Genomic DNA, 25,510 nt, shown 5'->3' with positions numbered 1-25,510 from the left:
CCCACATAACTGTCTACTTAATTGGAATTTTCTGCTTTTGGTTCACTTGTACTGAAGACAGACACTTTATAAGTGTCACAATCCAATCAGGCGAATAAATAAGGAAACTTCATTATGTCTGCTGAATTGTTGATGTTATGTTTTTTACTGGAAGATGTAAAATGTTAAACAAAATTAGTGTCTGAAAACAAGGCAAGATTAATTCTCAAAAGAGAATCAGAACTCTGTGTCAGGGAGAAAGAGGGTTCAAAACTATGAAAACAAAGTGTACAAAATTAGTGTCTGAAAACAAGGCAAGATTAATTCTCAAAAGAGAATCAGAACTCTGTGTCAGGGAGAAAGAGGGTTCAAAACTATGAAAACAAAGTGTATGCTATTGTGTCTCAATCGGAGCAGAAATAAAACTGCCATGAGTGTACTCGCCAGGATCATGATCAGAAATGAAAATAGACCAGCAAGAAGTTACTGTCCAAGAATGGCGATACTGGCTGGCAGGAACTAATAACTATTGACGAAAAAAACAAAAATGAGGCAATTTCTGGAAAACTGAGTCAGAGGGCTGAAGACAGACAGGCAGCTTACACTACACAAGGTGGGAGAGCAGATAAACAAGAATGAACCAACAGCTGAGTGGTTAAGACTCAATCATACAAGACAAGAACAAAGACCACAGCTAGCACAAAGGACAGCCGTGCAGCAAAACAGGACAGGATAAATGACACAAGTCAAGACCAGAGCTAGCTAAGTGGCAAGCAACAGAACAAAAACTTAAAAAAGCTGCTTAAAAGTGTTGGACTGATGCCATTTGGAGGCACTGTATGTATGACCAAAGGAAAGACAAAAATCAAAGGATCCAACTTTTTAAGTATCAAGGGAAAAAGAGAGAGAGAAACACTGTCTGGTTGTTGTTGCTAGAGAGGAAAGGTTTGCAGCAGGAATCCAAAGAGCCTGTGAGAGAGAAACATCAGGTGGAAATTCGACAAGGGAACAAAGGAGTGAAGAGTTGAGGAAAAACAAACTGACAAAAATAACGCTCAGAATTTTATGAGAAACTTTTTTTGACTTACTGTATTTACTTCTTAAACAACATGAAGAGAAAGCATAACATTTCTAATAGTTTTCAAATTACATATTCATTTTTTAATGTTTTATTTCATTTTTGTTTAGGGTCAGTTTAAAATAAAACACACCACAGCCTTGACATCACCCTTCGTGGGAAATTGATAGTCATGGACCAAGGACGGACTACTGTAATGGGGGCACAAACAAGCAAGACTTGGTGCAAGAAGTGCTCTGTGCATTTATTTCAACACAGCAGTCTCCAATAAACAAAGTGCAGCGCAAAATCTTCAAAACGATAGGGTGGTGGCCGATACACATGGATGGGTGTCCTGGCCAGGATGGAGAATGGTTCCTTAAGTGGACGGGAGGCCAGCCCTACACCACCATGAGAAATAGAGTAGAAGATCCCAATGCTACAGTGGTTACATTGCTGTCCCAGCTGGGTTGGACCCTGGGGGAATACCCAGTTGGGAGGAAAGCATAATGGAAGGACAGGGGGAGACAACCCAGGATGACTACAGTCTTCCCCGACACAATAGGAGGCAGCATTCCTTGGGTGGTTGTATCTCTGCAGATACTGCAAGGTACACTGGATATGGTAGTCTTCAAGAAACACCTTGTTGAGTTCAGTTGGGGCAGGTAGAGGCTGCTACAGGGATTCCTCATCCCTGCTTCATGGGACTTCCGTTTCACCTGGAAGTGCTAACATCGGGCTATGTTATAGCACTAGAAGTACTCCCAGGTCCTGGATAAAAGAGGCCACTCAGCCTCATCCAGGCGAGTCAGAGTCGTGTGGAAGTACACAAATCTCACCTGGGAGGTAGAGAGGAGGAGAAAGAAATGAGACAGCGTGGAAGGATTTGTGTTTATTGCACTTCTGAATTCGTTGTAGAAGGTAGCTGTAAAAAACATCTTTATTTTAACAGGAATTGGGTGAGCTCTGGCGCCTTCTAGTGGTCACAATAGATAGATAGATAGATAGATAGATAGATAGATAGATAGATAGATAGATAGATAGATAGATAGATAGATAGATAGATAGATACTTTATTAATCCCAAGGGGAAATTCACATGCTCCAGCAGCAGCATACTGATAAAGAAAATATTAAAGAATGATAACAATGCAGGTATACAGACAGACAATAACTTTGTATAATGTTAACGTTTAAACCCCTCCCGGGTGGTATTGAAGAGTCGCATAATATGGGGGAGGAACGATCTCCTCAGTCTGTCAGTGGAGCAGGACATAGACAGTAGTTTGACGCTGAAGCTGCTCTTCTGTCTAATTGATAGGAGCCTGCTGAGCGCCCGTCGCTCTGCCACAGATGTCAAACTGTCCAGCTCCATGCCTACAATAGAGCCTGCCTTCCTCACCAGTTTGTCCATGCGTGAGGTGCATTGGGATGCATCATAATGCTAGTCTTAGTAATTACAGATGGAATTACTAATATTTGTGTTCATTGGAATTACACTTTGAACTCACTTTATTTGTCCCCAGAGGGAAATTTATTTTTTATAGGTGCTCTTTAAAAATATAAATAGGTAGATAAGTAAATAAACATATCTGAACATACATACGCGAATGACTATAAAGCAAAAAATTTAACAAAAACAAAGCTTCTGACTTGGCAGTCCCAGTTGCAGTGAGGCATTATGCAAACATTCCAATAAAAATCAACAAATAGATAAATCCAAATGATTGATAAAATCAAGAATAAAATTGGGATCTCTTTTTCTATTCCAGATACCTAGGTGTTTGAAGTTCCTGGAGATACCTGTAAGCATTAACTAGTAATCTCATGAAAGGAATTTAGTGGGATAGCCAGCTCTTGGAATATTGCTAGTGGCCCCAATTTGTAGTTAATCTTTGTAGGTCCTACTGATACCAACAATCATTTCTTTTTATGACCTCTAGAATTTCTTTTCACCTTGTAGTACTAGGGTGTTGTACCGTGTTAGCCATTATGAATGTAGAGAAAAGCCAAGCAAAATGACACCTTTTATTGGGGCCTGAGTTGCCTCGAAAGCTTGCATATTGTAATCTTTTTAGTTAGCCAATAAAAGGTGTCATTTTGCTTGGCTTTTCACCTTGATAAGATGTGCCTGCTATCACTCCCCTGTATGTTAAGGTCAACCACACATGACCAGGATCTTCATGTTTATGACAAGATTGCAACTTTAGGATTCTCTTGCAGGGTATGCTTACCTATTACACCAGGCTGTGTACGTCTGATGCAAATTGTAATGCACTTTGAAAATGATAAATCTGGAAAATGTTTTACCTATGTTTTGTCTGTATACATCAATGCTTTTCCATAATTGGGGTTGCTAAATTTGGTAGGCACTTTATAGCCTAACAGTAATCAAAATCTGAGCTAATCCTACAAAATATTTTCCAATATCGGTTACTCCAACCCTGCTTAGCTGCTAACGACCATGGCTCTGTTCTACCCTATTTACAGTATGGTCTGGTATTGTCCCAGGCACCGAAATTATCTGTTTTTTGCTTTTTTTTCCTTAACATTTTTCCTCCTTTTAGCAGCCATAATAGGTTGATATACACTACAACACACAGTTTTAGGTAGTAATAGCTGTGACTGTAAGGTTATTAGATGAATGAACTGGACCTATTTATGAAATTAACAGCTTTTAAACTTTAAATTAAGGGAGTTGTGCTACCTTTCCTTGGCTAACAGGATGTGGAGATGCAAATAGTGTCATTTTAATGATTACAAAATCATAACCTAAGATTTAGAGACATGCCCAAGCCATTTTGTTTTCAAGCACAACAGATTTAAAAGTAACCCAAGAGGGTGTGAAACTGCCCAATCTGGCAACTATGTCCATAATAATTTGTAGACATTTGACTTTTCTTTTACAAAAGAAAGGGTTAGATTTGAGCAAAAAAGATTTCTAAGTAAAAAATAAACCATTTAAAGCACCTTAATTGAAGTAGTTAAGTCTCTCTGTGCTGTATATGTATTGACACATTCAAAGAGGGTTTGAAAACATGTTTAAATTATTTTTATCTCTTTTATAATCCCATTCCATTAGATTTCCTACCAACATGCTGTTATTTCATGATTTCAGCAACTTTTGTCTTTTATTAGCTGGCCTGAGTCTTTCTTTTAATCCAAAATGGAGTTAACAAATCTTTAAAATTGAAACAAGGTACAGTGGTACATTTAGGGACATGCTGGAAAGTTGATTCCTGAAAAACACTGACATTTGTTAAACTGCACAACTCCCCAGGCTCAGCAGAGCTAGTATGAGAGTTTAACCAAATAAAACTAATCATTTCACTTACATGCACAGAACTCTTCATTGCAGAACTTCCAGTACAAACATTAATCAGATTGCTCATACCCATATTAGACTAAGACCAGACCTCTGCTGCGCTTCCTATAATTCTGACATCACCCACTGCCCCAGAACAAACTTCTACGGATTTGCCTGTATATAACGTAGTGGCTGCCACCTGATGGCCAACCACCAATTACAGTGAAGCTGGAGTCCACTTGTGGTACCCTTGAGACCCTACTGTGATTACTCTCTTTTAAGCAGCATGGTCTGAATTTACTGCAGCAATGTCTTTTCTTGTCATGCGCCTAAACAATATCATATTCACTCTGGATGAATATTGTTTGTGGTTTATAAAATGATACAGTTAAAGTTCACTTGTTACTTCTGAATGAACTAAGCTAGAAGCCAAGGTGAAAACCTCCAGGGAGATAGTGGAAAACTCCAGATGGTTCTGTTCCTGTCTTGCTCACTTTTCAGGACAGAGTCCAGAAGCGTGTCAGACAAGACATTCCCATGAGGGACAACAGGCATGCCAGGACAACCTAAGAGGGTCAAAATGGGAAAGAAGAAATGGATGACTGATCTCATCACAATGTTTTCAGAGGGTGATAAAAGGAGGTTTTCACAGAACTTAGTGAGAGAAAAGACTTCATACTACTGTATTCATAAGGGCTCTCCTATCTGCTAAAAACAGACACAAAAGGACTGTATAACTTGCCCTTCAGGTAGTTATTCTTATAAGGACCCTCCGCACCCCCATTACCACCACACCCTATAACAAGGATTGAGAGATTAGGGATCATCCTGGAAATTAATAAATTTAAAATGAGTGCTTTCCATTATTTATATTGCACTTTAGTCTGTAGAGCATACCCTACTTGTCACTCATAATTTCAGAACATAATTATATTCCTCCATCCATACATTTTCAACCAGCTTATCTCGTTCAGGGCCAGGAAACAATCCAGGATGGTGACCAGTCCAGTATAGGGCACTTTTCCAGTATGTACACACCCTACACAGTTATACTAAAAAGCACTTTCTATGCCACTGAAATTAGCAGGCAGACCACCCAGCAATCCATAGATGCTCCATGCCCCAACAATCTGTGTGAAAAGCCGGAAACAATCTTTTAATTAGTCATGCAGTACAATTCACTTAAGGTGTGTGGTGAGATTTTAGCAACAGCATTCCCTAAATGTGATGTGACTTCCATTTTAAACAGGTTGTGAGATATAAACCTGACATAATAGACTGACCAATATACTGTATAATAACTACTATGTAAGCTATAAAAAGCATGGGGTCCTAGAAACTATTGAAATCGTCAGAAAAAAAAATTGAAATGTAGAGATGTCAGATAAATTGAAAGGAACTACTCTGGGCATCTCTCTCTCCTAGGAGGTTTTGTTTTGTCGACGTGCTCGCATCGTTTGTGCATAAGCGGCTAAGCGACTGTCTTTCTTCAAAGGTTGTGTTTTGTCGATGTGCTCGCTTTGCTTGTGTATTAGTGGCGGGAGGAAAAGTAAAAGGGATACTACCGTTTTGCCAATGTGCTCACTGCGCTCCTGTAATAGCAGATAAGCGATTGACTCTCTCCTCGGATTTCTCTTTTGTTTTGCCAACATGCTGGCCCCACTTGCATATCCCTGGAGGTGGAGCCCTTAGTCCTACTCCACCTAGACAGACACACACTTCCATGTGTAGACATTTATATATAAGACTATATATATATAACAACTTGCCAAATATATTCCTGCAACTCTCAAGTCACGTCACGCAACTCTCACAGCATTTGTCAATGAATCAACTTAAAGCAAACAAAAGTGTCTTGAATTTCTACTTTTTGTGGGTCTGCTTTTATTTGAATTTAATTTAAATATTGTATGCATTCTAATTGTTGTTGTAAAGACACCCTTTGATATTATTTATTGGTTAGCAGGCAACGCCACTCATTACTAAAAGATTTCTAGGGGATGTCCTCGGGGATCAATACAGTGTTCCAATCACTTCACCTATCATGTACAGTGGTGTGAAAAACTATTTGCCCCCTTCCTGATTTCTTATTCTTTTGCATGTTTGTCACACAAAATGTTTCTGATCATCAAACACATTTAACCATTAGTCAAATATAACACAAGTAAACACAAAAGGCAGTTTGTAAATGGTGGTTTTTTATTATTTAGGGAGAAAAAAAAATCCAAACCTACATGGCCCTGTGTGAAAAAGTAATTGCCCCCTGAACCTAATAACTGGTTGGGCCACCCTTAGAGCAGCAATAACTGCAATCAAGCGTTTGCGATAACTTGCAATGAGTCTTTTACAGCGCTCTGGAGGAATTTTGGCCCACTCATCTTTGCAAAATTGTTGTAATTCAGCTTTATTTGAGGGTTTTCTAGCATGAACCGCCTTTTTAAGGTCATGCCATAGCATCTCAATTGGATTCAAGTCAGGACTTTGACTAGGCCACGCCAAAGTCTTCATTTTGTTTTTCTTCAGCCATTCAGAGGTGGATTTGCTGGTGTGTTTTGGGTCATTGTCCTGTTGCAGCACCCAAGATCGCTTCAGCTTGAGTTGACGAACAGATGGCCGGACATTCTCCTTCAGGATTTTTTGGTAGACAGTAGAATTCATGGTTCCATCTATCACAGCAAGCCTTCCAGGTCCTGAAGCAGCAAAACAACCCCAGACCATCACACTACCACCACCATATTTTACTGTTGGTATGATGTTCTTTTTCTGAAATGCTGTGTTCCTTTTACGCCAGATGTAACGGGACATTTGCCTTCCAAAAAGTTCAACTTTTGACTCATCAGTCCACAAGGTATTTTCCCAAAAGTCTTGGCAATCATTGAGATGTTTCTTAGCAAAATTGAGACGAGCCCTAATGTTCTTTTTGCTTAACAGTGGTTTGCGTCTTGGAAATCTGCCATGCAGGCCGTTTTTGCCCAGTCTCTTTCTTATGGTGGAGTCGTGAACACTGACCTTAATTGAGGCAAGTGAGGCCTGCAGTTCTTTAGACGTTGTCCTGGGGTCTTTTGTGACCTCTCGGATGAGTCGTCTCTGCGCTCTTGGGGTAATTTTGGTCGGCCGGCCACTCCTGGGAAGGTTCACCACTGTTCCATGTTTTTGCCATTTGTGGATAATGGCTCTCACTGTGGTTCGCTGGTGTCCCAAAGCTTTAGAAATGGCTTTATAACCTTTACCAGACTGATAGATCTCAATTACTTCTGTTCTTATTTGTTCCTGAATTTCTTTGGATCTTGGCATGATGTCTAGCTTTTGAGGTGCTTTTGGTCTACTTCTCTGTGTCAGGCAGCTCCTATTTAAGTGATTTCTTGATTGAAACAGGTGTGGCAGTAATCAGGCCTGGGGGTGGCTACGGAAATTGAACTCAGGTGTGATACACCACAGTTAGGTTATTTTTTAACAAGGGGGCAATTACTTTTTCACACAGGGCCATGTAGGTTTGGATTTTTTTTCTCCCTAAATAATAAACACCATCATTTAAAAACTGCACTTTGTGTTTACTTGTGTTATATTTGACTAATGGTTAAATGTGTTTGATGATCAGAAACATTTTGTGTGACAAACATGCAAAAGAATAAGAAATCAGGAAGGGGGCAAATAGTTTTTCACACCACTGTATGTGTTTGGCATGTAGGAGGAACTCTGGAGTACCTAAAGGAAATCCCACATAGACATAGTGAGAACATGCAAACTCCACACAGGCAGTGCCTGGGCCAGGACAAGAACCCAGGGCTCTGCAACTGTGAGGCAGCACAGATAAACACTGTGTCATTTCACATAATTCTATGCCATTTGTCTTATCTTCCTCTCAGACCTGCTTAATCCAATTCATGGTCAGTGGGGTCTAAGAAAAATAATAGAAGCATAGAGAGCAAGGCAAAAATCAGAGTGGATTACAGGGCCGGGTTGTGAACACTCACATTGACACTCACACTGGGCACACTTTAGATCTGCCACTTCCCCTAATCTGAACATCGCTGATGAAGAAACTGGAGGGACTAGAGGAAATGAGCAAAAAGTTGCTAACCATTTGTTATATTTTTACTTTAAGCAATTAATCTTTATTTCACATAACACTTTGTGCAGAATTTCACAATGTAATGCAAAGCAATGTATAATGTTAAATATAATTTACTGTTTAAGTACAAGCACACAAAACACAAAAAGGTATGGATATGAGTGTCAGAAAACTGACTGTCATACATTTAATGTAGGAATGTCAGTTTAAAAATGCAAAAATATTATATAAGGCAATGTTGTTATAAATAAAAATAAATAAATGACCAAGACGGATGTATTGATATTCACATTTCATGTCTAGCTATAGTGAACTTGTGGCAACCTTCGCCTTACATGGAAGCTGCATCCTAATTGAGGGTTCCCAAAAAATGTGAAAAATGTTTTCATTAGGAAAAGCACCCACTCAGAGCTGGATGAAGGCATTTGAAAAATGTCTGTGGAGCTGCATTGACAATGTCAGAATCTCTTTCAGCTTGGCACTGGAGAGACCTCATTAGTAAAACTAGACTTTTAAAGGCCATGCATTTTTGTTTTATCGGCATAAATAAATTGAAGTATTAAAAAGTCAACAAACTGACGCGTGGATCAATTGTACTATTATGCTAATTTTATCACCATTCCCTTTTTCATTTTCTTAGATGCATTGCAGCCAAACACATGTAACGAAGCGTGTAATTTCTCAGAGTCTCTTCAAAGCCTGGTGCAGAAGTATTTTGTGCTATGGGGTACGAAATATGCAAATCCTCATTTTAAAGAGCTGCAGACTTGGAAGGACAGCACCACATCAAAGTGTTTATCTTTATAGCACCTTCCATGGCGATCAATGATCACAATGGTCCCTGCTATGCAAATAACATTACAAAACATGACTAAACCAAACAAATTGCTTGATGCATAGCAGAAACAACTGATAACAATAAAATTCAGCACATTGATGAAGGCTAAGAAAAAACAGCCAGAGGACAATCCTCACCAATCACAACTTTCATTTTTTGCGTTTTTCTTTATCTAAAGAAGAGCAGATGTGAAGTTCATGGATACTTTCTTCAGCAGTGCTCATTTGTTTCTAGGAGGTGGTTAGCTTCATTTACAGGACATCTCTAAGTCAAGCATTAACCGCCTACTCTACTCACTGCAAAGAAGCTTCAGCTGTGTGTTTAGAGCAACACATAGAAAAAACAGTTTTCCTTTTCAGGTGTTGATGGCTGTGGGGCTCCCTAGAATGTTTTGGGGCCAATAAGATATTTTTTTCATTCTCTCCAGGAATAACAATTTTAAAAATGGGCACCTTATAAGTATTGAACTTCTGCACTCACCTGATGCTCTGAGATTTCCGCTTGATCTCACTCCAACAGAGGTTCATCTCTGTGACTACAGGCTATCACCGCAGAAAGTCTTTGCCACAGTCCTGTTCTCAGAGACTTCAAAACTGTCTGACACTTTGGGCTGACATCCTGGTTACCAAAGCAATCTCTCAACAGCTGCAAGAAATGGAAAAAAGCCAGTCAGTCAGAGGAGTGTATTATTTGATACATAGATCAGATGTGTTAGAAAATATCCATTTAAAAAATTAGATATCTTGAATAACTGTAATATGTATTTTGATACCAGTGTTAAAGGCAACACAGTGGTGCAGTGGTTTGCACTATTGCCTCATGAATCCAGAATCCTTGTTTTGAACAATGTCGGCATCTGTGTAGAGTTTGCAAGTTCTCTAAATGGTCTTTCCTCTAAGTGTTACTCTAACATCCTAAAGATGAGCATGTAAAACAACTGGTCACTCTAAACTGGACAAGTATGGGTGCAGGTGTGTGAATGGGCCTTGCAATAGACTGGTGCCCTATCCAGAGTAGACTCCTGCCTTGTGTTTTGGACAACATAATACAACATAAGTGTTGGCTGTCTGTGGCATATAAACTGTATTATAAGGGTTTGAGAATGTCAATAATACTGTAGTGCCAGTCTCAAGTGCTGAATTGATCCCTTGCTTTTTACATGGCTGTTTTAGGTGGCTCATTATCCCTAAAAGGACTGCTTGTCTTTGTCACACTAGTTGGAAATCTGAAGACACTGACAGGCTTACTGTTTTTATAGGCACACTTGCGGCTGGCCCTGAAACTGCTCATTTGCATGATGTAATGCCAGCTCATACTATGGGTGGCTCATTCCTGGGAGATTCCACTTGCCAGTGCCATTACACAGCCCTCCTTTCAAAGTCACCGTCCCCAGTGACCACTGGTAACTCCTTAGAATGGTACACAACTCTTTGAAACATGTGGTTGTTCTTCTCTTCCACTGTGGCCTTGCAGCTGGTGACAAATTCACATCAGCAGGTGTTTTGAGTGCTTCATTGTCTGGTGGCACAGTAAAGATGTGGAGTGTCATTCTGTCATTCAGTGCAACAGAGGTGTTACAACACCTTCCGTGCGGAGATCTGTGATTATAAGTGAACAGGCGAACCTCCTTGTCTGGAGCTGCAGACGTACCAGTTTCTCTGCTATTTTTCGTCACTGAACTTAAAATGCAAATATTGATCCAGGAGTGGATTTCAGCTTTAAGACTTTCTCTCTATTGCTGCTCTGTAATGCCTCTGCAATCTGCCTCATCCTTTGCTTCACACAGCTCACCTGAGGTAAGTGGCATCTCAGACTTCCCAGATCCATGAGACAGAGGTTTCACCAGCATCCACGTACCCAAGACAGTTGACCCTAGCAACTGGGGAAGCATTGGGGGAGCTGCAGAGGTTCTAATCTCTCAGCTGTCTTCCTTCCTGTACTAATACTGCAAATGGCACTCCAGATCTTAGCCTCGAGACTCTCCAGCAGTTCCTAAGATGAGGCAAGCAAGTCCACTGCAGGTCTTTGCAACATTTGGCACTTGCTAAAATTTGACAGTGGGCCTTCTTTTCATCCCACTGCTGACACCAGCAGTGCCTAAATGGATCCTTTGTTTTTTAAATGACTATTTTAGATGGCTTGCCTTTGCTTCACTAGTTAGAGTTCAGTTTGTGACATTGCAGGCTTGCTGTTTTCATAGGCAGACCTGCCACCGACTCTGAAGCTGCTCATTTGCATGATGGAATGCCAGCTCATACTATCGCTGACTCATTCCTGGCTGATGTGACTTATCTGCGCCATTCCAATAGCAATGTAACCCATAATTTTGCCAGCTAAAGCCCAATACATCTCTTCTTATTGATTAGTATTACACATAAATAATCCATTCTGCACATAAGCAGCACTACAGCTCAGCACAAGGCTGCTCACACAAACCAACTTTTTATTTAATTTTTGAGCTTTAAACTTCCCTCAAAGTCTTTCTTAATTGTATATCTTTATTTATATTACTCTATGTACCTTTATAAACCCTCAAGTTTAGTCAGTCGACCCTCTTATACCCTGAGTGGCCCGGTACTGGGCCAAGCAATCTTTTAACAATCTTGCACTATATCATACAGGTGGAATATGCCATGGGCGGCACGGTGGCACAGTGGGTAGCGCTGCTGCCTTGCAGTTGGGAGACCTGGGGACCTGGGTTCGCTTCCCGGGTCCTCCCTGCGTGGAGTTTGCATGTTCTCCCCGTGTCTGCGTGGGTTTCTTCTGGACGCTCCGGTTTCCTCCCACAGTCCAAAGACATGCAGGTTAGGTGGATTGGCGATTCTAAATTGGCCCTGGTGTGTGCTTGGTGTGTGGGTGTGTTTGTGTGTGTCCTGCGGTGAGTTGGCACCCTGCCCGGGATTGGTTCCTGCCCTGTGTTGGCTGGGATTGGCTCCAGCAGACCCGGATTCAGCAGGTTGGATAATGGATGGATGGATGGAATATGCCATACACTGAAACAAACAATACCTCGTTTGCAAGCGACGGGTGTCGACTTCACATGCCTAGTAATCAAATTGTTACAATATTTATGTTTGACTTTTAACCTGATATGAAATCTAACATGTGGTGTTTCATACATTTTCATAAAAATTTTTTCAAAAATTGTAGAAATTAATCTGTACAAGGAATGCCTAAGTGTTATGCATTAATCTAAAAGTCCCAACCCATTCATTTCAAGCAATGCAATGAACTTTTCCACTGACTGAGCAAACATGAGCTACAGGCTGAAAACCGGAAACAGCGTTACACCACTCTTCTGATTGTTCATGTGCTCTTGCATATTACTTCACAAAACAACAGCAAATATCTACAAGTGACACATCGGTACTTACAATTGGTTCTCCTGATCAAAACAAGTCTGAGCACATTATTGTATGATGTATCAATCATGAGGTATCCTTCAAATAAGAGGAGTTGCAAAGCAAAAGTTCCTTTGGCAAGTACCACCTCACATTTTTGGGTCATTCACTCTGACTCAGGTGGTCACACACTCACAAACTTTATACCACTGGATGGCGGCGAATGAAAAGTCTTCAGCGATATGTAGATGTCCATATATAGACACGATGAAACAGCTGAGGACGTGAGTACCGAACAATACACTATTTGAAGCAGGAGCAAACAATGTCAATAGATTCATGCAAATGTGTAGGTGGGGAAATTTAGTGTAAGTGTATTAGAAGATGGTTTCAGAGATTTCATATGATTCACTGTTTTATGTGCAATAAAATTGTTTTGAACTTGGTACCCCATTTGGGGAGGTTTTGGATAGGAGAGGGGGAGCTGTGGTGCCAAATACTTTAAATATTTATTTTTTTTGTGTTATCAACATGAAACTTTAGACAGGAACAGTTGACATGTCTGGGAATGCCTCAGAGGTTAAAACTGCTCTGGCATTATTTGTACATGATTTATACTGAATCAAAAAACAAAAACTTGACAATATCACTGTGCGCGCTTGTTTTTTTCCCTAGTTTAGCAGCAGTTTCTAAGAAAAGGAATGTTTAAATTTAACACAAACACAGATTCTATCACGTTGAGAAGTTATCTGCCAGGCTGTAGTGAAAAATTGACTATCTTGCCTTTATTTTTTGAATAATAAGCTTTATTTGGGGTACCACCCCTCAGATGGAGATTGCTGAAAAATGTCCCCAGGGTGTAAAGATAATATACTGTATTATTAATATACTAAACTATCAACTAAATCATTATTTTTTTACCATTTATTATTTAGCCTTTATGATATTATTTTGCTGCTTTTCATCTTTACAGTTTTTATTTTCTTTTGGTAATACAGTGAATTAAGAAGTGCAACTATCAGTATAAACTTGGAAGAATAAAGGAGACCATTAACATATAATAAATTTAAAGAGGGTAGTATCTCTCTATGAGTAAAAATAGGCTATTTGCTAAATTTGCTAAACTGCAGGTATTCATATCAGCAGACCCAGAAAAAATAGGACATGTCAAATGAATTATTGAAAAAGTCGATCTATAGTGAACAACCACTGCTTTAGAGACAGTTTGTGATATCTCTGACACCTCAGGATCCACAAATAAACTCCATGAAGCCTAAAAAGCCTGAAAATCAAAATTGTTGGGAATGTGTCTGAAAAAAAAAGATAAATATGTTATAATGTTATAAATTACTAAATGCCCATTACTGAGTTTGTGGCAAACTGTTATAGTGCAGAAAGCTATTTATAGCCAGACTGGGGGGCGGCACACAGCAAACGTTACATAGGCTGAATGGGGCTGGCTGAGTGTGTGGCAGCAGGTTGGGTGGGGTGAGATGTCTGAATGGCAGAAGCCCACTGGCAAGAAAGCAAAAGAGCCTTTAAATTACACGTTTTGAGGAAGAGGGTAAACAGTTTCTTAGGAAAGAAATAAATTAGAACCCCATGCAGGCATTAGTGCATGTCTATATAGGGCATCATCAAAGTGATCTTTGTGACACCAAAAGTGTTCAGGCTCAGATCAGCATAACCCAGCCAACTCTTGTTCCCATGTTGTATCAGTTTTTGAGGCATTTCCTGTCACCTTAAAAACAGAAAGGTGACAACATCAGTCTCATTAGGCTCTTAAGAGTGCAGTGTTGCTGCATATTATTAAACAAGCCTGTTACTGAGATGAACCTGTGGCAGTGCTACTGAGAGGACTTCAATTCCCAGCAGTCAGCAAGCTCATGCAGATCCCAAAGGGAGATTGGTGCACATTTTAAAGGGAGTTGGCTTTAAGATGAAATGGTTGGAGTGGAGCTTTAATGGTCGTTGGCAGACAGTGTCTGAGAATGCAAATGTCAAAAAAGTGGGCTTTTCCATATGAAGATGTCATATGTGTATAATGCAAATGTATCTACTTAAGATAAGCATATCCTAACTGATAACTTGTTCCACAATTAATTTATTGTATATTCCATATTACCAGAGTAAGATGCCAGTGTTCAGCTAACTGGTCCTTCCAGTTATCATGGGGTATTTTGCCCATTAAGTGGAGGTTAACTGGCCACCTCCTGCTGGAACCCCAGTGGCTTTTAATCATTAAGAAAGTATCACAAAACAAAGTAACCATTTACCTGACAAGAATGTTGTACATAGTTTAATTAAGTGCCATGTATATAACCCTCTATTCCATGATTTTAATCAAGCAGAACAACAAAGAACAGAGTGTTTCTGCACAAGGATGCAGAGGAGACTTGGGACATATAAAAAATAACACTTTCCAATATGAAAAACGTTTTTGCATTGTAAATATTAGCATACATAATATAAAATTCTCACATCTGCCTAAGAAATACTAGCATTATGTTCCAAATGATATAAAACCATTCCTCAGTGTCTCCCATTTACACCGCCAGCTAAAGACTTTTCTAGCAAAGAACCTTTTCCTACCAGTCATAAAATGCTAATATGAAGCGAATCATGCAGTGAACAAAATGTGACAGCTTTTAGTTATGTCCTGCAAAACCGTCATTTCAGAATAAGGCCAGCTATTCAATTTTAAACACAAAGTTAATCTGCTGAATGATTTCACAAGAAAGCAACAATTTATATTGTATGGAATATTTGTATATCATGAATGACAACCATAATACAGAGCCTCAACAGTCAAATGTCATGTCACTTTTTAACCCACTTAATCCAGAGCAGGGTCACAGGGGTGCTGGAACCCTAGGGTGCTAGCATAGGGCGCAAGGCAGGAAGAAACTCTAGACTGCATGCCAGTCCATCACAGTTAAATAAAAAAGACATAAAGAACTTAATGAAATTTCATTTAATTATGGAGATTAAAAGCAACAGGTCTTTATCTATTCAGGTTCTTAGGAGTACTGGAAGACATTTTCAGATTAGTTAAGAATTGTGAGCTGTTGTACATGTTGTGTCTTTTCTAAGCAGCTCAGAACTGCAGATATTTCTGGCCTCAATGTGCACATCCAGGCTTTCTCTGACCATCAAAGGGGTTACAAGGATAAAATAACCCCAGCCAAGAACACACATTATGGCAGAACAATAGAAAGTGGCAATAATAACCCAAGTGTTTTGTTCTCTGTAGTTAATAAAGCACGTCAACCTGCATCTGGGACAATTACCTCCTCTACCGAAGTCTGTGAAGAATTCTTCCACTTTTTCCACAATAAAATTAAAGATCTAAATAATTCAACTAACATAAATTCATCATCCATTTATATCTTTCCTTGTCTTCCTACTCCAGCTAGCTCTTTTTCTAAATTTTCCCCAGTCACATCTGGATTGGTTAATGACCTGCATTGTAAGATGAGGCCGACTACCTGTGTACTGGACCCAATCCCCACCACAATTCTTAAATCCTTCCCTCATACCAAAATCCTGAATGTTAGGACAATAATAAATACATCCCTTGACACCAGCTTTGTGCCAGCCACTTTTAATATTGCTTCTGTAATACTAATATTAAAAAAGTCTAGTCTTGATGCTGACAATCTTAACCATTTTCACCCCATCTCTCACTTGCCTTTTCTATCAAAACTTCTTGAATGTGTTGTTGTTTCCCAGCTCACCAAATTACTTAACTTCTAATAAACTGATAGAGCCTTCCAGTCTGATTTCAGGGTGCAGCACAGCCGTGAAACTGCTCTGCTTTGAGTAACTAATGATTTGCTTATGGCAGCAGACTCTGGACAAACCAGTATATTAATTCTGTTAGAACTCAGTGTAGCATTTGACTCTCTCAGGCATGACATTCTACTGTCCAGAATGGTGAACATGCTGGGTATCTCTGACAATGCCCTCCAGTGTCCTATCTGACTGACAGGCAAGAGTTTGTTAGTCTTGGCAACAGCAAGTCCAGCTCAGCGCCAGTCACACAAGGAGTTCCTCAGGGTTCAGTCATCGGCCCTTTGCTCTTCTATATATATATGCTTCCCCTTGGCCATATCATCCACAGCTATGGACTGGGTTATCATTTTTATGCAGATGATGGACAACTATATTTCACTGTTAAAATTGAAACTTCATCAGGGCTTTCTCAGCTCACAACTTTCCTCAGTAAAATTAAAACCTGCATGGAGCAAAACTCTTTAAAATTAAATGGCAACAAAACTGAACTCCTGAAAATTGGCACAAAAAGCTCAACTTAACAAAAAATGAGGTCCTTCTCAGTCACTCTTGATGAGGATCTCATCAGATCTTCTTCTGATGAAAGGAATCATTTTTGATTCCCCCCTTTTTATTCCACCTACATAAACCGCATTAAGAAACTTTCTTACTTTCACCTCTGTAACATGTCCAGTGTTAACTCATTTCTCTCCTTTTCTAATGCTGAGAAGCTTGTCCATACTTTTATCACATCCCGCATAGATTAATGTAACTCGCTGCTGGCAGGTGCCACTTCAAATCTTATATAACAGCTCCAGTTGATTTAAAACTCTGCTGCAAGAGTCCTAACATGAACCAGCAACAGTGAGCACATAACACCCCTCCTGCATTGCCTCCACTGGCTCCCTGTGTCTTACAAGATTTAATATAAAATTTTATTATTAACCTACAAAGCTTTAAATGACCTTACACCGGACTATATCAGTGATCTTCTCCATCACTATACTCCAGGTCGACCACTAAGGTTTTCTGATTCTGACAATCTTGTTGTGCCCCACACTAATCTGCACTCTGTGAGTGACAGGGCCTTTAGCTGTAAAGCACCCAGACTTCAAAACAACCTCCCTAAATTAATTACATATGCTGACTCCATTAATTAAAAAAAAAACACCATAAAACTCATCTGTTCAGAAAGGCTTTTAACTTAACCTTACATTCTACCTCCTCCTTCAGTCTTCCTCTCTGTCCAGATGCTCAGTGTAATTTGTGTGTGTGTTATATCAAAAAATATGTTATATGCTAGGCTTTCTTTTAGTATGGAATTTAGTATTTTACTCTGGTTTATTGTCTTTTATTCAATTTAATGCCTTTTTATGTCCTGTATCTGTTTTAGTGTTCCACTCAGGAAACATCTGTATCTAATGTTACATATACCCACTGCTTCTTTATGAGATTCTGTGAAGTGCCTTGAGCATGTTCCATATCTTCCTGTCCTCTACATCTTGGTCTGTTACACTGTGACGATACGGGTTCTCTCCACGCTCCCATCATCGTTCCGGGAGTCCTGAACCCGACACCGTCGGTAATGTCACCGATGATCTTGGCAGTGAGGCATAACAATGAAACAAGGGGATGGTGCAAAAAGTGCAAAGTGCTTTTATTTAAAAACAAAACCAATAAAACAAAGTCCAAATTAAATAAAGGGTAGTGCATCAAAACATCAATCATTAAATAAATAATCCATAAAAACGAGTGAAAAGGTGGAGGTTAAAAACACCATAGAAAAATCCTTTAAAACAACAAGGTTAAAACAATGGCTGGAAGCTGTCCTTTAAAAATAAAGCTAGGTGTATTCCTACTGCTGACTGCCGCCTCCCCTGTTTCTCCCATCCAGTCAATACTCCAGGGGAGTCACACTAGCTGCAGCTGACCCGCTCTGCCTGCTTCTGCTGGTCGGTTCGCCTCACTGATCCCTGGCTCCGCTAGGCTCCACTAAACAGCGACATGGGATCCCCAGCGACCAGGGCGCTCACACTGGGGAATCCACGTCCCAAGTCTCGACTCCCACTGCCTTCTTGGCCTTACGCGGCCAGCCGTCCTTCTTCCAGTCACTCCCACTCTTCACTAAATGTTCAGCGGGAGCGACCACATTCAACTGCTCCCCGGGTGCCGGCCAAACACCCAGGCTCCCTGCTCAGCTGCACGAGAGCCTGCGCTCGCTTGCTCTACTGCACCAGCTTTCTCCTCCTGCTTCTTGCCATCTCCTGCAACCTCCCGCTATTTCCTGTTCTCTCTCTTCTTTTTCTCCCCCAAGCCGCCTTATGCTTCTATTTAATATTATGGGGACGTGGATCAGCTGTGGCAAATCAGCAGCTCCCGGGAACAATTACAGATGCGGACGACTCCTCGCCTGTGCACTTAAGCAAGGACTGCCCGCATAACAAACTCCCCCGGGAACTACTTCCGCCACACTACCACACCCCTTTTATAAGCCGCGAATGCTGCGATTATTTATTTAAAAAGTGGTCTTTGACATGAGCTATGGACCCGCTATACAACATATACCCATTACCTGCATGTCCTCTCTCACCACATCCATAAACCTTCTCTTAGGCCTTCCTCTTTTACTCTTGCCTGGCAGCTCAATCTTTAACATCCTTTTCCCAATATACCCAGCATCTCTCTTCTGCACATGTCCAAACTAACGCAATCTTGCCTCTCTGACTTTGTCTCCCAACAGTCCAACTTGAGCTGACCCTCTAATGTATTCATTTCTAATCCTATCCATCCTCGTCACACCAAGTGCAAATCTTAACATCTTTAACTATTCCACCTCCAGCTCTGTCTCCTGCTTTCTAGTCAGTGCCACCGTCTCAAACCATATAATATAGCTGGTCTCACTACCGTCCTGTAGATCTTCCCTTTCACTATTGCTGATAACCATCTGTCACAAATTATTCCTGACACTCTTCTCCACCCATTCCATCCTGCCTGCACTCTCTTTTTGCACCTCTCTTCCACAATCCCTGTTACTCTGAATTGTTGATCCTAAGTATTTAAACTCATACACCTTCACCAGCTCTACTCCTTGAATCCTCACCATTCTACTAACCTTACTCTCATTCACATACATGTATTCTGTATTGTTCCTACTGACCTTCATTCCTCTCCTCTCTAGAGCATATCTCCACCTCTCCATGGTCTCCTCAACCTGCTCCCTACTCTCGCTACAGATCACTATATCATCAGCAAACATCATAGTCCAAAGAGACTCCTGTCTAATCTCATCTGTCAACCAGTCCATCATCGTTGCAAATAACAAAGGGCTCAGAGCCAATCCCTGATGTAATCCCACCTTCATGTTGAATGCATCCGTCACTCCTACCGCAGACTTCACCACTGTCACACTTCCCTCGTACATATTCTGTACAACTCTTACATACTTCTCTGCCACTCATGCCTTCCTCATACAATACCACAACTCCTCTCAAGGCACCCTGTCATATGCTTTATCTAAGTCCACAAAGACACAATGCAACTCCTTCTGACCTCCTCTATACTTCTCCATCAACACCCTCAGAGCAAACATTGTATCTGTTGTGCTCTTTCTTGGCATGAAACCATACTGCTACTCACTAATCATCACATCACTTCTTAACCTAGCTTCCATTACTCTTTCACATAACTTCATGCTGTGGTCATCAATTTAATCCCCCTGTAGTTACTATAGCTCTGCACATCCCCCTTATTCTTAAAAATCGGTAACAGTACACTTCTTCTCCACTTCTCGGGCATCTTCTCACATTCCAAGATTCCATTAAACAATCTGGTTAAAAACTCCACTGCCATCTCTCCTAAACATCTCCATACTTCCACAAGTATGTCATTTGGACCAGTGGCCTTTCCATTCTTCATAGCTGTCCTTATTTCCTCCTTGCTAATCCATTGCACTTCCTGATTAACTATCTCCACATCATCCAAACTTCTCTCTCTCTCATTCTCTTCATTCATCAGCCTCTCAAAGTATTCTTTCCATCTTCTCAACACACTCTCCTCACTTGTGAGTACGTTTCATTCTTCATCCTTTATGACCCTAACCTGCTGCATATCTTTCCCAGCTCTGTCCCTCTGTCTAGTCAATCGGTACAAGTCCTTTTCTCCCTCCATAGTGTCCAGCCTCTCATACAACTAATCATACGCCTTTTCTTTAGCCTTCACCACCTCTCTCTTTACCTTGCGTCTTATCTCCTTGTACTGTCTCTCACTTACTCACATGCCCACCAACAGTGATGGTATATGGAGAAATGTACCTACTTATTAGGCAAAATACAATTTATAAGTTATATTAACTATTTAATCATTATAATTATAACTCTAGTCTAGTAAATCTATAAATTAAGCTGCATGAAACAATATTTTAGTCGTAATGGAATTTGAATTCAATGGTTCACTTCACAACGAAGCGCACAAGAAATGTGAGATGTTATGGAAATGGTTATTCATGCAAAAAAGCTCATACAAGTTAAAAAAAAGCAAAATACCTGGAATACATGCATACTCTAAGGGGCTCATTGTGACCACTCATGACAGTAATCTTTCTATTATTAAACTTGAAATAAAATGTCCTGCTTTACAACATATGCCTTCTAGCAATCGTCCATTATCAGAAATGACTTTTGTAAAATGAATTCTATCAGCATCTGTAGTTTTTTTTTTCTTTTTCCATTAACAGTACCCAAATAAGAACAAATGTCTTCACTGCTCTTGAAATTCATATAAAGGCTGAATAATACATTGAATTTACCATATCCATTCACTTAAAGCCAAGCTTTTAGCTTCTCTTCAACCAAAATCATCTTTATTCATAAGAACAAAGAACATAAAAGATATTGACATGAAAAAGTCAGTCTTGGCCCTTACCATTCCACAAAGTGCTTCCAAAATGCGGCAATATAAAATTCATATCTAAAGATCCCCACAGTGCTAACTTCATCTGTATTTTTAGATAACTTGCTCCTCGTATCTACCTTTCAGAATTTTATAATATTTCTCACACTAAGATATTATTCTTTACCCAGCATCAAACAGTACTGCTGCCTCTTTCTTGAAAAATACATTTTAATCTGGCAGGAATCATTCCTCATTATTTCTTTCAGTTTAATCCCATTTTAGTGTATACTTTTACTTCATAACTTGTGCTTTTCACATGTCAGTTAAGAAGTCATGGACCTCATGTTGCACTGTTCACTACAGACAGTGTTCCAAAAGTTGTTTGTACAGCGAAAGAAAATCATTTCTTGAGATATTTCAGCCAGCATCGTTCTTGCCTTTTTAGTCACTTTTGGTTGAACCCAGTAATGAGTCCACTGGTGCTTCCAAGGTTGTTTCCAAAAGTATACTTTCAAACACTGTCACTGCTTTCCTCCTTAAATGACTACAGTTTTATATTTTGTCATATGTGTCATCACACCCCTGCCACTAAATTAAACCCACTCTGTGCTTGACCACTTTGTTGCAGTTCAGAGGAAAACTGCTGTGGTATTAACATAAAATAAAGAAACATTCTGAAATCAATGTTATTGCTTACCTGTTTCTGAATATGCTTATTTAAACCAGAGTCTGGGGCTGTTGCTTGGCACATTGTTATAAGTAAGCTTGTGGTCATTTTCAATATTCAATGTTTATGAATTGAGCAGCATTTCGCCAATTCAATCTTCCATTGATACTTTAAGTAAAGATGTTGTCTTAGGTAGTTTAGCAATGGCCTATACTGCCAGTTGGTTGATTTGATTGGTACTTATATATTTTCTTTTTCTTATCAGGATGAATTTTTATTGTCTACTACCTAACCTACTACCTACTACCTAATATATTTTTGTAGCTGAATTTTTGGTGGTTTGGTGAGGGGGCCCTTTGAGTCTGGAGCCCCCAAAGCCTCACGGCAGTTGTGGACGCATCTGATACACCTCTGATTTAGAATAAACTTTAGTTAGAACACAAAAACATACAGTGGTGCCTTGGTTTGTGAGCATAATTCATTCCGGAAATGTGTGTGTAATCCAAAGCACTCGTATATCAAAGCGAATGTCCCCATAGGAAATAATGGAAACTCAGATGGTTCGTTCCACAACCCAAAAATATTCATATTAAAATGAATAATACAAAATATAAAGTAGAAATACATAAAACAAATTAACCTGCACTTTACCTTTGAAAAGAATTGTGGCTGGTGTGAGGGAGACGAGAGAATGGAGAGGATGAGGAGGATTATTGTGTAGGACAACTTTCACTCTAACTAATGGAATCACTGCTATCTGTTGGCTCACTGGAATCTTTTTCTTTATTTGTGACTTTAACAAGGAACCATCCAATGACAGTTGCTTTTGCCTCCTTTTGAGGATTTCGTAGAAATGTGACTGTAAGAGCCAATTTTAGAAAGTTAAAGTTTTGAGTTAAACTCCTATTAATGTTTGCTTAATTTGAATAGAATATAATCTGTTCCATAGTCATAGACAATGGTATAGTCTTTTCCCCCTATAAGTTAGTAAGAGATAGAATCTTCTTGCTATAACTGAGAAACAGTGTGTTAATAAGCTTTTTGTGTTTAGAGCAGGTCCCAGTAAACAGAGACTTGAAAGACCCATTTTCAAGTTAGAAATGGGATAAGCATACAGTTTTCTGAACGCTTTGAAATGGTTCAGAAAATATAAGTGATTAGTAACGATTTAAGATGTAACCAGATTAAGCTTAGAACTGAATTTTTCTTATTATAATTTTTCCATTTTTTTGCTATTTTAATTTTCTTTTTTGTGTGAACTGTTTTACTTTGAAACTTAAGTAAACTTTTAAAAGCGAAGATATTTTGTCTGTGGAATCATTTCTGCGTGTCAGGCCTTTGTTGAATCCCATTTTTTGAGTTAGAGCTACTGAATTTTGTGACATTCCATTATCGATAAACAGATTAATCTCTCGTACTGCTACATACTTATTCGGGTGGTGTTTTTCTACAAAATTACTTTGTTGCAGTACAGTTACTAAAGAACAGTCACTACACTTGGACACAAAATAAAAAAATTCTTTACACACAAACACGTTGTCACAATGCTATAGTAAACAGTATATGTTCGTATGGATGTTGACTATACAAGTGAGGCATGCCGACTGAGACCGAGCATGGGAGATGATTACCCACAAGCCCACAACAAGAGACAGAGAAGAACCATTGGCTCAGTTGTGATCGCATGACGCTCGGCAGACAAGGCGTATACGTACTACTTGTATTGCAAGACTTCGCTCGTTTATCAAGTTAAACTTTATAAAAAATTTTTGCTCGTCTTGCAAAACATTCGCAGACCAAGTTACTCGCAATCCAAGGTTTTATTGTATTAAGTCTGCTAAATGTGCAGAGGTCACTCAAGTTCATCTTCTTTGTTTAGTTAGCTAATAGCAGAGGTGTCCCAACATTTTATCCAAACACTTTTATGCAATTTGTCAAGAAGTCCTGCTTAAACTAAATGACTCAGTATTTGTTTCAAATATCCTGAAAGCTTTACATAGAAGTTATTCTTGGCTTCCATCTTGAATGCCCTTTCCTTAACTTGTAACTGTGTTCTCCAACAGATGATTTACTATTTAAGTGGAGGATTTGTGTTGGATCATCTTTATTTATGGCTTTGAGAATTTCAAAGATGTCAGTTAGGTCCACATGTAGCCATTTCTGCTTAAGCCAAAACCTCATCCAGCCTGTTGAAGTATAACATTCAATTTCATCCTGACATGCACTTCATTGCTTCTCTTTAAACAGTTTCTATAGCTGCTATGCATTACTTGAAAAACAGAGTCCAGAGCTGACACATACCTATCCAATTCTACCAAATCTTTATTTTAACTTTATTTAAGTTTTCTTCTGATTCTATTGCTTCTTGTAATTCATCTGAGTAATATGCAAAGTTAACCAGCTTGGTTATTGCATTTGTATCAAACTCATTCATATCAGTGTGAACCGATATCACAGTGATTACCTCAAAGTTGCAGAGTCCTGGGAGGAAATCCTGAGCAAGGCACAGTCTGCATGGAGTTTACTTATCCTCCTGCATCCCAAATATTTCTGCTAGGTTATTTTACCATTTCTAAATTAGGCATGGGAATGTGCCCTGAGGTGGACTGGCGCCCTGTTTGGTGCTGTCTTGTCTTGTTTCCTGTTCTTTAACAGTAGACTCCAGCCCAAACACTGAGCCCCATCAATTCATAATCCGACATTTCCTAAATTTAACCCAACTTAGGTTTATAGTACCTTATCCAGACCTTTAAGGGAATGAAGGCAGATAATATTAAACAGACCTATCAAATGTTTTTGATGCTTCTTCATGAAATGGTAAGTGATCTATACTAATTAATAAAAGGCAAAGCCCTCACTGACTCACTGACTGACTGACTCACTCATCACTAATTGTCCAACTTCCTGTGTAGGTGGAAGGCTAAAATTTGGCAGGCTGATTCCTTACAGCTTACTTACAAAAGTTAGGCAGGTTTCATTTCGAAATTCAACGCGTAATGGTCATAACTGGAACCTCATTTTTGACAATATACTGTAATGGACGGCAGCTTAATGGCTGTGGGAGGCGGAGTTGAGTGTCACGTCATCACGCCTCCCACGTAATCACGTGAAAAGACTGTGAACTGAGTAAGGAGAAATGAAGGAAGAGCCGCAAACAGCGAAGAACAAAAAATTAATTAAACAATTGAGAAGGGAGCGAGTGAAGCATACAAGCATCTTCATAAGGGAAACAAAGCACGGTGTAAAACGTAAGTTTAAATTAAGTTTATTAAAACGCTCCCGTTGCGGATTGCAATAACATATTCGCGAGATAAAAGAACTCAGTAGGGAGAAATGAAGGAAGAGCCGCAAACAGCAAAGAACAAAAAATTCATTAAACAATTGAGAAGGGAGCGAAACAATAAGAAGCCAGCGAGTGAAGCATACAAGCATGTTTATAAGGGAAACAAAGCACGGTGTAAAACGTAAGTTTAAATTAAGTTTATAGAAACGCTCCCGCTGCGGATTGCAATAACATATTCGCGAGATAAAAGTTTAATGAGAAGACACGAGGTATAAACGAACCACACGCCGTAGCGCAACGTTA

The 25,510-nt window shown here is 39.6% G+C and overlaps 1 protein-coding gene across 1 annotated transcript in view; it reads right to left on the bottom strand.

Moving 5' to 3' along the window:
• drp2 (dystrophin related protein 2) overlaps positions 1-25,510 on the bottom strand; it is a 481,386-nt gene that overhangs the window by 214,302 nt on the left and 241,574 nt on the right. Inside the window, exon 2 of the mRNA XM_051935078.1 lies at positions 9,733-9,897. Coding sequence (XP_051791038.1) covers positions 9,733-9,779 — 47 coding nt within the window. The 5' untranslated portion in view covers positions 9,780-9,897. The remainder of the gene's footprint in view (positions 1-9,732; positions 9,898-25,510) is intronic.

The sequence above is a fragment of the Erpetoichthys calabaricus genome, chromosome 12 (assembly GCF_900747795.2).
Source record: "Erpetoichthys calabaricus chromosome 12, fErpCal1.3, whole genome shotgun sequence".
Taxonomy (NCBI): domain Eukaryota; kingdom Metazoa; phylum Chordata; class Cladistia; order Polypteriformes; family Polypteridae; genus Erpetoichthys; species Erpetoichthys calabaricus.
Note: the sequence above shows the minus strand (reverse complement) of the source record. Positions and strands in the feature narration are given on the sequence as shown.